Source organism: Numenius arquata, chromosome 2 (assembly GCF_964106895.1).
Source record: "Numenius arquata chromosome 2, bNumArq3.hap1.1, whole genome shotgun sequence".
Lineage (NCBI taxonomy): Eukaryota > Metazoa > Chordata > Aves > Charadriiformes > Scolopacidae > Numenius > Numenius arquata.
This window is the reverse complement of record NC_133577.1, coordinates 11,833,567-11,847,512: the sequence shown is the minus strand read 5'-3', so window position 1 is coordinate 11,847,512 and position 13,946 is coordinate 11,833,567. Positions and strand designations below refer to the sequence as shown.

General features: G+C 39.6%; 1 protein-coding gene across 2 annotated transcripts in view; it reads right to left on the bottom strand.

Annotated features, from left to right (window-relative positions):
* Positions 1 to 9,509: 9,509 nt before the first annotated feature.
* The window catches only part of SYNE1 (spectrin repeat containing nuclear envelope protein 1), a 255,963-nt gene continuing 251,526 nt past the window's right edge, over positions 9,510 to 13,946 (bottom strand). The window contains exon 18 of one of the 2 annotated variants that reach the window (XM_074162798.1): positions 9,510 to 10,625. In XM_074162798.1, coding sequence (XP_074018899.1) covers positions 10,385 to 10,625 — 241 coding nt within the window. In that variant the 3' untranslated portion in view covers positions 9,510 to 10,384. The remainder of the gene's footprint in view (positions 10,626 to 13,946) is intronic. The other variant, XM_074162789.1, reaches the window with a different exon arrangement.

Here is a 13,946-nt window from a genome sequence, read left to right as displayed (position 1 = left end):
TATTGTAATACAAACCGGTCTTTGCTGTCACCTGCAACTATAGCATAATCTCAAATTGATCAGAGAATTTTAAATTAATATTTCCCTACTATTAATGTCCTACCCTTTCTACGCACATTTCCCTTTCATCTTTCAACTGTAGATAGCCTTATATCCCAAAAGCTGTTTTCAAAGTGATTGTTGCCCATAAGGGTATTTGGTTTTGCACTGTGTTAAAAAAAAACTAAAAAAAAAAATAATCTTTTGCATTCAAATGTGCCTAAAGAAACAAACAAAAAAAATTTAAAAAAATATATATGCTGCCATCTTGCAAATTAGTATGCTCTGTACTCCTGTGTGCCTATAATTAGAAGTCTGTTTCTTCAGAAAGTGCCCATCAGAAAATGAAGGGATAGACTGCTGGTCATGAGACTTGCATTAACAAGCCACTTTATGTATCACCTTATTGTATATACTATAAAACTAATGCTTTTGTGTGCACTATGTAGTCTGTCAATGGAAAGTCCTTTCTTTGGTATAGGCTCAGCTGCCATAATGTATTTGTTGAAGTATTCTGTTCTTTTACTCATGCATATAAAATTATTGACGTCTTTGTTTTGGTGAGATTTTTTTTTTTGTTTTGCACCTTAAAAAAATTCTAAAAAAAGTCTAAATGAAAAATCTGGTAGGCTACCTGATTGGTGCAAGATTTTTATCAATGTATTTGATGTGGAAAATAAAGAATTAACTAGAGCATTTTGTTTCATTTGTTATCTTTTGCATAGTTTTAAAAATATGCTTCTCTGCTTATTGTTTTCCAGTAGCCAGCGAAATGGTACACTAATTTTTACAGAACGAGAATGTGTCTGTTTCTGCGCATCTAAGTGAAAGCTGTTTCTTAATCAGTTTCTTCACCTTTCCCCAAAAGCAACAGAGAGTGGCCATATCTAGAGCTGACAATATGTTAGGTCTAGTCTCTAGAATTCCTAGTGACAGCAGGGAAGTCCCCTATGTACTTAGTATTTCATATGCTTTAAGTTTCTTATTTTGGCTCGTGAAACAGATTATGGTGGAAGAGAAAACTGTGTTGATTTAAGCCTTCTGTAGTTGACTTCCTCTTACTGTGAGTTAGCTAATACCAAGTAAAGTAGCACTACTTTCCCAAGTGAAAGCTAGTCCTCAGGGAAAAAAATTGTCTTGACTAAACTGTCAGGAAGGGGATGAAAAGGAAATAAAAGATACTTTTATTGACATAAATCACTTTACCCCAGCCTTATCCTGTAAAATCCTCTCCAAATTATATTTGGTCTTTGAGAAGAATCAAACCAATAATCTATAGCATTTACATACATATGTAGGTATTTCAATAACTAGATATATCTATCTATCAGTAAAAGGGAGAGAATATAGTCCCTATATTGATTCTTTTCATGTATTTTCTGTGCTGTGCTGGTTCTGAGTGGAACTATTGGCTCGTAGGATCTTCTCTTTTCCTACCTGAATATATACATAAAAGCTCTTTGGTTTTATGTGATGTTTCCCTGTACATAACTTGCAGTGTTCCTTCACGGCAAAGAGCTTGACTGAGAGCTGCTGCTTTGGCCAGGAAGGGTGGGCTGAAGTAGTATGAACTAATTGCACACCTACATGTGCTCAAAATAATAGCATTGTTTTCAGTGTTGGCTGACTCAAAATCTGACAGCATTCAATGGCTTTATGCAATTTTTTTATCCAGAGGACCAAATGAACCCTGAAGTCAAATGCTTTTACCATTCATGGAGAACTGTCTTAAAATGGCAGCTGCTACATGATACTGAATTTACAGGCTTAATCCAAAAAAAAGCAGCTAGACAGCAGAATACTCTTGCAAAATCAAAGGCCTGGCACTCCTAAATTAAACACCAAACAGCTAAAGTCTGAGCATACTTACATCTGCAATAATTGTAACAATTTGAATGGGCAAAGGGTTTCACATTACCTGGAGATTAAGGCAGTCTTTTGCCCATCTCTTTCTGGAGAACAATGTGACCACGCAGTATCCCAGTACAGCTGAGCTGAGAAGGCACCTCTGGAGATTGTCTAGTCCAATTCCTGGCTCAGAGCTGGGTCACCTACAGAACACTGCTCAGGGCCATGTCCAATCGCGTTTTGAACATCCACAAAAGGAGACTCTACTACTACTCTGAGCAACCTGTTCCAGTGTTTGACCACCCTCACATTAAAAAAATGTTTTCCTGTGCTCAGATGGAATTTAATTTGTACCTATTGCCTCTGGCCCTGTCAGCAGGCACTACCAAAAAGAGTCTATCTCATCTCCCTCTTCTTCATTCCCTCGTATCATGTGTTTTCTGTGATCGGAGAAGGTTGGTGAGATACCGCCTTGCTCACACCCTCCCAGAGGAGGGACCCATTAGGAGAAGAGCTTCTGCAGCCAGCCACTGGGCACATTTCCACAGCCAGAGGCCAGCTGGGACTCCAGCTTCATTCCTGATTTCTTCCATCTGTTGGCTGAAGTAATTTGAGAAATCATACAGCAAGGCCATATCGCTGCAGAGCTCTTGCAGCTGAAACTCCTGGCTCATCTTTACTGGGCCCATTGCTCTTGTTTCCCTCACTACATATACAATGCCTTGCAGAGCAGCTGCCTACTCCCTTGAGCGGGCCCATATACATGCAAACAGCCATATGCGTTGGGCTCCCCCTGTACCCCTGATTTCTCTCTTTCCTAACATGTAAGCGATGCATGTCTTGCTCCAGCATATTTTATTCTATGTAACTAATTAGAAAGGTATGGCATAGCTAAGGCATCATTGAAGAACATATCTGACTGCTTTTACTTTTCTGTTAGTTAAGGCAATTCCCTTGTTATGCAATGACAGCTTCTTCATGGGTTAAAACTTGGTGTTCGCAGTCAGTGGGGCATCCATGCCTTTTAAAAGCCTTGTGGCTATGCAGCTGTTTCTCAGGCTGGAAAAGTCTGACATCTCTTTCCTCTGTATTACACCGCTTGTCTGTACCACTCAGGCAGTGAAGAGGAGGGGAAAATCCAAACACGTAAAGTAACACTCATCAGCGTGCTCACAGAGAAAAAGTGCCCGCGGAAGGCTGTGGAGTACATGGTTTTTCTCATGCCCAGCCAGGCTCCAATTACTCCCATTCACTGCGGCATCCTGCAGACACAGAGGCTGAAGTGTAAAAATGTTCATGAAGCCTTCAGGAAAATTGACCATCAAAATAATAACATTTGGCACTTAGCAGAAGCAAGGCTAACTAGCTCTCATGTCCCTGTAAGATCTGTATGTTGCAGTATTTAGGTGTCACTCTGCTAATGTCTTCATTTCTGCAGGCATACAGGGAATATAAAATTTATCTCCCGTGGTTTTCCATTTCTACACATTTGTGCACCACTCCAGTACGTTACCATTTTAAACAACTGAAAAATGTACATGTGAGGAAAGGTTGTGCTTTCAGGATTCTTTTTCAGACAGATTTTGCAACACATGCATGGGACTGTAAGACATTTATATCCTCTAAACACAAAAATTGAGTGCTCCTTTCTAAGACAGAAAGATTTGCTTCCTCTCAGATGTCTTTTTTATTTTCCACTCACTTGTGAACCTGTGTTGTCCCTGGAAAGGTGAAACAAGTATGTTACACTGTAGAGGCAAGCAAAAAGTGCTACCCACTTTGCAGTGAGTGTCACAAAAGGTCACATAAAAGCTTAAAAGTTTAGACATCCTTACGAAAGCAGCAAAGTTTGAGTTCTAGTCTGCCTTTGCAAGATTATTTTTTGCTTATGTTAAATCTGAAAATAGGAAAAGAAACTTCAGCTCCAAAATATCTTCTTTGTATCTGTCTCAACCAAAATGCTACAGCATCATGTTATATTCCATGCTGTATTTTTGCCACCCCCCCCCCCGTACCCCACAGTCTACACGCCTGGCCGCACAATGCTTCAAGTTTAGCAAAGTACTCAAAATTGCAACCCTGCAGCTCATTGGTCAGGGGAGCCTCTCAGACAGTGTTTGAATTATTTATAAAGAGAGTACTACAGATATGAATGTCCCAACTTCTTGGATAGGCTTGTGAGCACATATATAAAAAAAAGGGGGGGGGACACGACACACGACACACACGACTGGTAGCTTTCCTTCCAGCTGTTTTTTTTTAAAATATCCTTTCTAAAAACAATGGAATTAAAATCCCCTCAATTACAACATCAATAACAGCAGTCTCCCAGGAATTACAACGTGCCTGAAAATGCAAAGAGCCTGACTTGAGAAACCTTTGTGCAAACTACATCCACATCTGCATCATTGCTGACACAGAAGAGCTCAGTGTCTCACCTCTCCTCCCCCAAGGCCACCTCTGATACAAGAAAAGGATAATACTTTCCTAAAGCCTCCTCTCTCTTCCAAACATTAAATGCACCATTGTTTTATTCAGACCTCATTGTGGTAAAATCCATTTGCTATATCTCAGGTCTTTAAATAGATTTTTACTGAACCAAGCAATTTTGATGAGGTCAGTTTTTGAATGATGTATTAAGTGGCACCAAACAATAGAAGTCACAGCTTTCAGTTCCTGTCTGCTTTTAGAGCAACAATTTAATATAATTCAGATTTCTATCATTTAACCAGACTTTAGTCTATGACAAGTCTTCAGTGCTTAAGCTTGCAGTTATGAATTTCCTTTTATCATGTTTCACAGATTTCTATCTACTGCTTTTTTTTTGGAAGACAAATTAATTCTCTAAATCATTCCTATTTATTTCTTTACTGTGGAATGTTATCAGACTATTCCAGTGTTCTTAAGATTGCTAAAACAAGCATAACTTCTCACAAATACAGGTTTCACATCTATGTCCCTTTAGGTCTAATTATGGCCAAATAGCACAACAACAGAAGAATTCAGTTGGCTGTAGAGCATTTCACCACATTGCTGCCAAGGTTAAGAACAGCCAGCCAGTACCTAGTCTAGTTCCCTTGTGTAGGGAACTCTGTGACTGTAAGACACACATTCTTCCCCTAAAGCCAAAAGAAAAATAACCTCCTCCCTCCAATTCCTCCCACCCTCAACTTAGGCACACACTGGTTTAGATGAATTCTGCAATTGACTGCTGCAAGAGCTGAACAATTTTATAGCCAGATGACCCATCTTAAGCACAAACCTCACTATGGTATTTCCTGCTCTTTTCCTTTCTACAATCCATTGCTTCAAATACCAAATAAAATGTGGGAAGTGCAAGTGGGAAGATCAATACTCTCTTCTTCTCTTGCTTAAAACCTGCATTTCTTCTCCTTGTCTCTGCTCTTATCTTCCAGAATCCTCCTACATTTGCTAAATCCTGATAGCATCTGTAGTTTGAAGACTGTGAGTGACTGGTTTCTGTTACGCCTTTGAACACGCACACAAATACACTCAGATGCACATGATGATGATGAGCGTGTTGAGAGATGCTATCAGTTGTAAACAGATTTCTCAACCACAAATAGCACATGACTCTAAGTGCCAGGGATGACTGTTCATAAGAAAATCCTGGCAGCTTTGACCTCATTCAATAACCAGCTGAAGGAGAAAGCTCCAAGGAAGGAGGAAGCAAGACTGCAGGTGTTCACAGCATTTACAGCAGAGCTGGAAGGGTGGCAAACCAGTGGCGAGAAACTTATCGACCTGTTGCAAAATGAAGCTGTTATCACTGCGGGAACAAGGTGGGGGATAGGCAATGGGTACCATGCTCACAGCTGTGAGGAATAAGGGCACACTATTGCTATGCACTTCAGACCATTTGTACTCCTAACACTGTCAGATGTCTCTAAGTATCACTCTTCAGTCTGCCTTCAGATTTTGCAAAGCACGCTCCACAAACAGACACAGTAAGTTCAGGGCAAATCGTGCTCATTATTTTGCACTATTATCACTATAAGCATAATGAGACAGTGCCTTGATATTACTGCATGATCTGGAGTTGCTGAGCAACCAATTTCCATTATGCCTTTAAACACCCACTAGTTATGAGATCACTACAGGGGGATGATTACCCCTATACAGCAGCTACTGCATCTGTTTACAGCAGAAAATGGAGAAAAATATACTGCAATAATGACTGGAGTTCCCCAAGACGCAGAGTCTACTTTCTCTATGCTTGAACACGTGCCTTCAACACAGACCCAGAGGTCTGCAGCTCCTGTACTGCCTTTCCTCATGCCTTGCAGCCAAGGCTCAAGGCACATTACCAGAAGCCAGTTCTTTGTATTTGCAGAGCCCAAGTAGGTGAGGTGCTTTAGAAAGAGGGTACATGACGGGTTGCAGGCTTAGCACAGAGACAGGGCATCTCAGACTCTAACTTGTGCATTTCTTCAAAAGTTTGTCCACATCCAAGTCCTTTGTAACAGTGTCCCAATGAGACAGAGAGAGTAGCTTGACATTATCAGGATGAGAAAGATGCCCAGGCTGCAAAGCTGGCTAGTGCCACTGGCTGCAATGCTTGACAGCTTTCTGGGTGTGTTTCCCCCCCCCCCCCCCTATAGTTGCCCCATTTACCCTGGTTCATGCTGTGGCAATCAATGCATATGTCGATGTTGCATTGGGGCTTGCAGTTCAAACTACACCTTCAAGTCACTGGTGCTCTTGGGTTGGAGCTTTCTTAAACAGGATCCTGTGAAGTGCCTGGCCGCTTGTTTCTGTTTTAAACAACTTTGTGCCAGGTTTTAGGATTAAGATCCAGTTTTGCAAAATCACATTTGAAGTCACAGTAGAATTGGTTCAGGACCAGTAAATTCCTTTTGGAGGAGCCTATTGCTCAAACCACTTCAACTGGTCAGATGTTGATTTTGTCTGGAGTTGAGATTGAAAGTCCCAAAAGTCTGAGGTGGCATTTGAGGAATCCTCTAACCTGCTGGCACAAATTGCCTACAATTTCCTTGAGACATTGATTACAGACTGACATTCCTATCCTTGAAAGTATGGGAGATTTAGGATTTACAAATGTGTTTTTCCTGTCTATGACATTTTCTTACGTGTGTCTATCACTCTCTGTGACTGCCTTATTCGCAGGTGTTGTAGACAGTTTGCTATTTACTGGGAGGATTGCTCTGTGTGAGCAGATCACTTAGGGTCAAAAGAAAATTCTCTATATCTAACTTCTCTTTCAAATTAACAGGCAATACTTTGAAACTATAGTTAGCTCTACGGCTAGAGCTCAGAGATTGAGGCTATGAACAGAAGAAGCTTTTCTTTGAAACACCTGAAAGGGAGCAAGGCATAGCAGGTACACTCTGCCCTCCGGTTCATCAGCAAGGCAGAGGTGAGACAGTACATGTGCGCCCCACAGCTAATCATCAGCCAAAAATGCGCTGAACTTGAAAGGGCTACTGACACTTGATGATGTGACCTTCCAAACTCTTTACTTCCTTTAATTATCATCACTTCTTTTCCTTAGCCTTAACTCTATTTAATGAGTTAATTATGAAAAATTCCTATGATTTCACATCAGTTTTCCCCTGCCTATTTAACCAGCTAACCTCCACTCCTATGGCAGTTCATCACTTTCTCATACTCCCTGGACTGAACATTTCAAGAGGCAAGAGAAAATAAAAGGGCATGACCATCATGAACAAGATAAGACTCATTCTGCACACCACCCCCCCCCCTTTCATTTTAGTGACTACTCCCCAAAACACCCCTGGGAGCTTGAGTGAGATGTACAAATTCTACTTTCCTTCTGCAGAAGACAGGCCGTTCTTCCCTAGGTGTCAGGAAAGTGGGGAAGGCATTCAAACAACCAAGGCAAGCAGGGGCTACAGAGTGGCAAAATAGCTGGCAAAATTCAAATGTTAGCTTGCAATTCAAAGCATAACAGGTGCTACCCTTTATACTTTTGATAAAGTATTTTATTAATTGCATCTGACATCTTTCAAACTGAACTCTCTTCCTTGCACTCCCCTCTCCTTTCTAATGAACTCATTTCAAACCTCTCTGCCTCTCCTTCAGTTTCCAAATACTACAAGAAATGAACAGGTCTCACCTGTGACTTTTTGCCTGGTTCCTTCAACAGACTGCTCTTCCACAGGTTGATACTCACAGGCTATCTATTACCCTTTAGATATAATCTACTTCCACGAGATCACCGATAGTTGGCTGGAAAATAGGACACAAAGTCAGGCTGAGATCCTTATTTCTCACTAAATTAGTATTTTTACTCATTTCAGTATTTTCTTTTAAAAGAAAACAAAAATGTCTTTCAACAAAAAATTAACAACCAAAACCAGAGACTGACTGATGAAAGGACGTCTAGAGCACGCAAAGATCTGGATTAACAGCTCTGAGCAAACTACAGAAGTGTTCATGTAGGTGCACTGATTACGACTGACTAAATATATCACCAAAGAGAATGATATCAGAATAGAGAAGAGGGGGCAATTTTATGGAATCTGTCAAGTCTGTTTCAAGTAACAGTTCATCCTTGTACCCCAAAAGTGCATTCCTTATCTTTGTCTACTCAGAATCAGTGATTATGGATACTAATCTAGCCTAGCATCACTTCTGAATACCAGTGAAAGAAATTAAGCCTTGCAAAGGATACACAATCATGTCAGTCCAAGTCTGTGTCTCAGACATTGGAGATCCTTTGTTGACATACAAAATCCGTTTCAGGAAAATGTTAATGTTACACTTACCTGGAAAGGAAGCTTTAATGCTGGATTTGAGCTTGTGGTACGCTACCTCTGAACAACCTCTGCTCATACCAGCTCAAATGATGATATCATTTGATATGTTCAAATGTAAAAGTAATTTACATTTGAAAAGTAATCCTAAGTAACAGCAATTAATGTGATTGTATTTTCTTCTGGCTTTTTTTTTAATTTCTGTTATGTAGGCCAATATATTCTAAGTAAAAACATTTAACTTGCAGAAAAAAATTACGTTGTGTCTCATGGCTTAAAAAATCTCAAACTTCGTAGAGGGCAGTATCTTAGAGCCATGCTCTGTATTCTTTCTAAATTGAAAAGAATCCTGTTTTGGTCGAATTTAGACTGATAAGCTGGTCAAAGTGTCTGCCACTGCTCAGACTGCAAGTTTTCTGCAATATTTCTGGAAAATTTATGAGTTTTCAATTTGTTATGTTTTTCTGTTATTTATGCTTATGTTTTAGGCATATTCCACTAGATTAACTATTGTTAAAGCATAAATACCTGTCTTGGTATTAAAATGCTGTGGAGAATATTAAGAAATTTCTGGTATACCCACAGGAAAAAAATGCTTCGGTGTGGTCTGGTACAATCTCAATTGCCAAAGATTGCACATGAGAGCATACATAAACACACACACACAGAAACAATACATGGGTGAGAATGAACTTCAAGCAAAGCTTGAGAAAAAAAACTGAAATGACCAATCATTAATTCAAAATATAGACAGCTTTCAATACTAGCATAACTTCTAATGTGATACTTTCCCATGTATTTTACCACTTGTCAAGCTTTCCAGGTCTTCTCATTCAAACACATACCTAATACCATTAATTTGTTACAGCATTTTTTAATTCTTTTTAGAAGTGCAGCATATGTACGTCTTCTAATTTTTTTATACCATACATATCTCATTCTAAACTTAGAGGTTTCCATAGTTGTCATTAAAAAGCACGTAGACAAAATATTTTATGGTATCTATAATAAATGCAAAGAAATCAATACAAACAAAACTTGGCTTAGCAAACTGTACATACATAAATATGTCCTTTGTTTTTCAACTTGACATTCAACATTTTTCCTCATAAAACCTTTTATGATCTTATTTATTACATCCATTTTTTTAAACCTTAAAAAAGTGCTTCTCAGATTTACACCTTGTGCATCCAAAGCAAAAGTTAGAACACCATGCCCGAAACAGAAACCACGGGGAATAATACATTGCCATACAAGATCCTTTAAAATTGTATGTTACAAATGCTCTAAAATTTCTTTAGCATTGGCTATTTTGTATACCGTAGATACTGAGAGGGAATTTAACAAAGACTGGCTAACAGCTCATTTAGAGCAGCACAGAGGAAAGGATCTACAGTATCAAGTCCTTGGCTATGCATAGTACAGGGCAATGACCTGGATATAAAGTGGCTAAAAGATCCAGAATGCTGGACAGAAGGACATTTCCCTCATACACGTCACATCCTCCTTGGTACCCAGGATGTGAGTATTGAAATGATGCTACTCAGGTAATACGTTGTGCAGTTTGATACTGATATACTGATGCATTACGAGCTGAGTGCCAGAAGGGAATGATATGGACACAGCAGTGGTTACAGCAGGTAGGTAAAGCTGCCACACTGAATCCTGTCACCCTCTAAAACCATCCTGCCTCCCAGCTAGCACTCCAGCAAGGTCACCTGCTGTCTCACGGGTCTCCTTCATAATGGAGGTGGACCATTCACGTACTTCAACATGGGATGGAAAGAGCGGGCAAAGTTGTTGGCCATAGCACAGCTGTAGTCCTCCTTGGTCATTGGCACCAGGCAAGCCAGCCCGATCAGGAGTAGCAAGAGGAGCTGAAGTGGCAGGGCAGCTCTGAGGACTCTGAGGAAGAAAGATGGGCGCTGCCATGCTGGCCCGGCCTCAGAAGGGGAGGAACCTGAGCCACTTCTTGTGGACCTGAGAAAAGAGGATGGACAGGTGAATACACTAAAACATTTCTGCAGCAGAGGCTGCCCTCGGGCACTCAGCCTTCCCTGAAGGCTGGTTTACAATTTATACAGACATTGATTGACAACTGCAGAGGTATTTTTCTCTGAACATGCTATTTCCATAACACCCTTTAAAAGATCTCGTATTTCTAGCCTGGGTAGGAAAACACCAAATGATCCCAATAGAATGGGCTTTGTGACCTCACAGCCCCCTCATCAGTTCTGGGGAAGACTCTCCGCTTAAAGCACTGTGCTCAAGAGAAGGGGAAAATAAACGGTGGGCCATACCTGTCACATGTGTTCAATGCCTCGTCGTTTAAAATGGCAGTTGTATTCAGTTTGCAGAAGTTTCTACGTTCATTTCTGTGTATAGTATCCGCAAGGGTATAATGCATTAAGTTTCAGTTACATCAATCTTCATTTAATTAATACACCAATACACCAATAGTCCCAATGGGGACTCATTTTCTACAAATTCCATTGTATTTTGAACCTTGCACTGAATCAGCAGCTAAAATCTATTTGTTCAACTGACTTGACACTGTTACCTTCCGAGTGATTTTCTCCCTTGTGTCTATGGATGTAACTTGAAATGGCACACACTTATCACAGGTCTATGGGAGAAGCGAAACCTAATGCAAACATTTCCACAGGGACACTTCAAATTAAGCACAAAAATCCAACTTATTTTTAAATGAAGGATAAAGACATAGATTTCACATTTTCCTTTTTGAATGAAACTGTCAGAGCTCTAATATATAGATGACAGGTTTTGAGGTACATGGATGACTGAAAAGAGTGACTATGCAAGTTAAAATCTGAAGGTCTAATTAAGTGGCAGAGGAAAGTATTGTATTTTAGCACTAGTCAAAAATGAAGAACTTAGAGCCTTCAAATAATTTGCTACAAGAACTCTTAAGACACTAGGTCATGAATTTTGTCTTAGACATGTTGCTATAAAACATCTGTGTGGCTGAAGCCCCAGAAAATTTATGGTTTGCTAGGGTTTAAGAGATACAAACACTCATAAGGATGGATTTAGTCTCGACTTGAAGGTGTGGGAGATCAGGCTTTTTGGCTGAGGTCAAATGCTCCCCAGTAAAGCAAGGAGGGGGTGAGGGTTCCTTCGTGTCTCCTTGCCTTCCCTTTTGATCCTGTGTCCCAGATAAATCTGAATCTGTGTGAGAAAGCATGCAAAAACCAAAATACCATCTTCAAAACTATGCCAGGCTTGGCAAGGATCCCCTTCCCACATGTTTAGAAAAGAACTCTTTCTATGTTTGAGATTATTTTTATTGTCTTGTTCATATATATGTATCATCCCACTATGAAGACCTCAAGAAAGCCATAAAGATTTGGTAAAGTTTAGATGACCAACATAAACACCCAGGTATGCTAAATTATTAACTTGACCTAAATCTCCCAGGAAGGAGCAATGATCAAAACATCAGATCGCACGTTGTTTGAATCCACATTATTGTAGCTTGGATGGAAAGCTGCTTATCACATAATGTAAGAGCATGTACTATAAAGAACATATTGAAAGGATATGGCACATTTAACAGCATCAGAGCATTCCATATTAAATTTCAATTAGATCAGGACTTCTACTGTCTGAGAATGCCAAAACAGAAAGTTAATGGACTGAGGTAGGAACAAAGGGAACAAGGAGTGCTTAATTACCTTCCAAGTATTTGATTGCATAGTCTACCCATTTACAAGACTCTCATTGTACAAATGTTAATCCCAATCAAAAAAAGGCCACATTTCTGCAGTTGGTAACTGCTGTTTGATAATGAGCAAAGTCTGAATTTTCTTCATTGACTCAGATTTAGTCTGGGGCAACACTGAGTGTCAGAAGGGGAATTTCCAAAAAGTGGAATAAAAAGGGAGCAGGCAAAGTTAGCATTTAATCTTTCTTTTCTTTTCCTATGGCTCCAGTAGCGCAATCCAGCCCTTTTTGCTTTGTTTTACCAAAAAAAGAAAAAGAGAGGTGTGTGTAAGCTGCATGGCCGATCTCAACAAGGAACACAAACTTTCTTTCAAAAAACAGTTCATGGCAAAGTTTTTCGAAACACTTTCTGCAGTGAAGCAGGGTGTTGAAGAATAGTTTCTAATACTCCATGGAAACAATTAAGCAATCAAATAATGAAACAACAAGGAAACATCTTCAGAGGGGGAGTTCTAAAAGTTTGAATGCTGCATTGCCTGTGTTTATTGCAGGTACGCCTCTGTAATCTACATAATTGGCTGAAAAATGGAATGGCTTAGCTTAGTGTTGGTAAGGAGAGATGGTTAAAAAAAATACATTGTGAAGAAAAAAGGCTCACTATTCATGATGGCTAGAACTCTTATTTACTCCAGCAGAAGAAGGCAAAGCTGGAGCATTGTATGCCACTTTGGAGAAAAATGTAATGTCTTTTTTTTGAGCTTGCATCTTTAGCTGTCTCTCTTCTAACTGCTCCACCATTTGTCACACTGATTCCTGCTTGAGGAGGGAAGGAAGTAAGGCCATCTGCTACTTGCTCCACGCAAAATTCCTACTAACTAGATAAAAGGGAGAGGCACAGCTGCAGAACTGGCCAACAGTAAGCTTCTTCATGTCAAGAAATCTCATAAATTAAAATAAGAAGCTAAAGCAATGGCTACCCTTACTTTGGGAGTTTGTAATGTCAGTGAAATTGGAACTCTTTCCTAAGCATTTCAAGAGAGAAGAAGCTAATTTACTAGGCTATAGATCAGATGGGCAAAGTGAACTTTTAATTTCAGCTCAGACGAGTACCTTTTTTTAAAGATGACTGATTTTTTATTTTTTTCTCCAAGGAAAATATGGTTCAAGCAATCTATCTATATTGCAGTAAACATCTGAAAGATTATAACAGAAGAATTTCTCATTCAAGCGAAGCTGATAGGAATAAATAAAGTGAGTTTAATGGGGAAGTGACTAATGGAATGCAGACAACAGGCTTACATTGGAAGAGGCACTGCTGGGCTAGTAGGATGTTATTACTGGAGTTAATCAAGTATAAGTCTTGGTATAATATCTTTCTGAAAAGACTACAGCACAAAATATAAGAACAGCAAATTTCATCTGTATGATGACAGAAGCTGGAAGTCTTTGCAAATATGAAATAGGATTTGGCTTCTTGCACAGAAAAAACCTTCCAATAGGTTTAAGAGCTATAATAAGATTATAGTGTGCAAGGTAGCAACAAAAACTTCTGCTATAAACATGGAGGTTCACACTCTGAAGATAATGAAGAGAATCTAGAGCATTTGACACAGGATA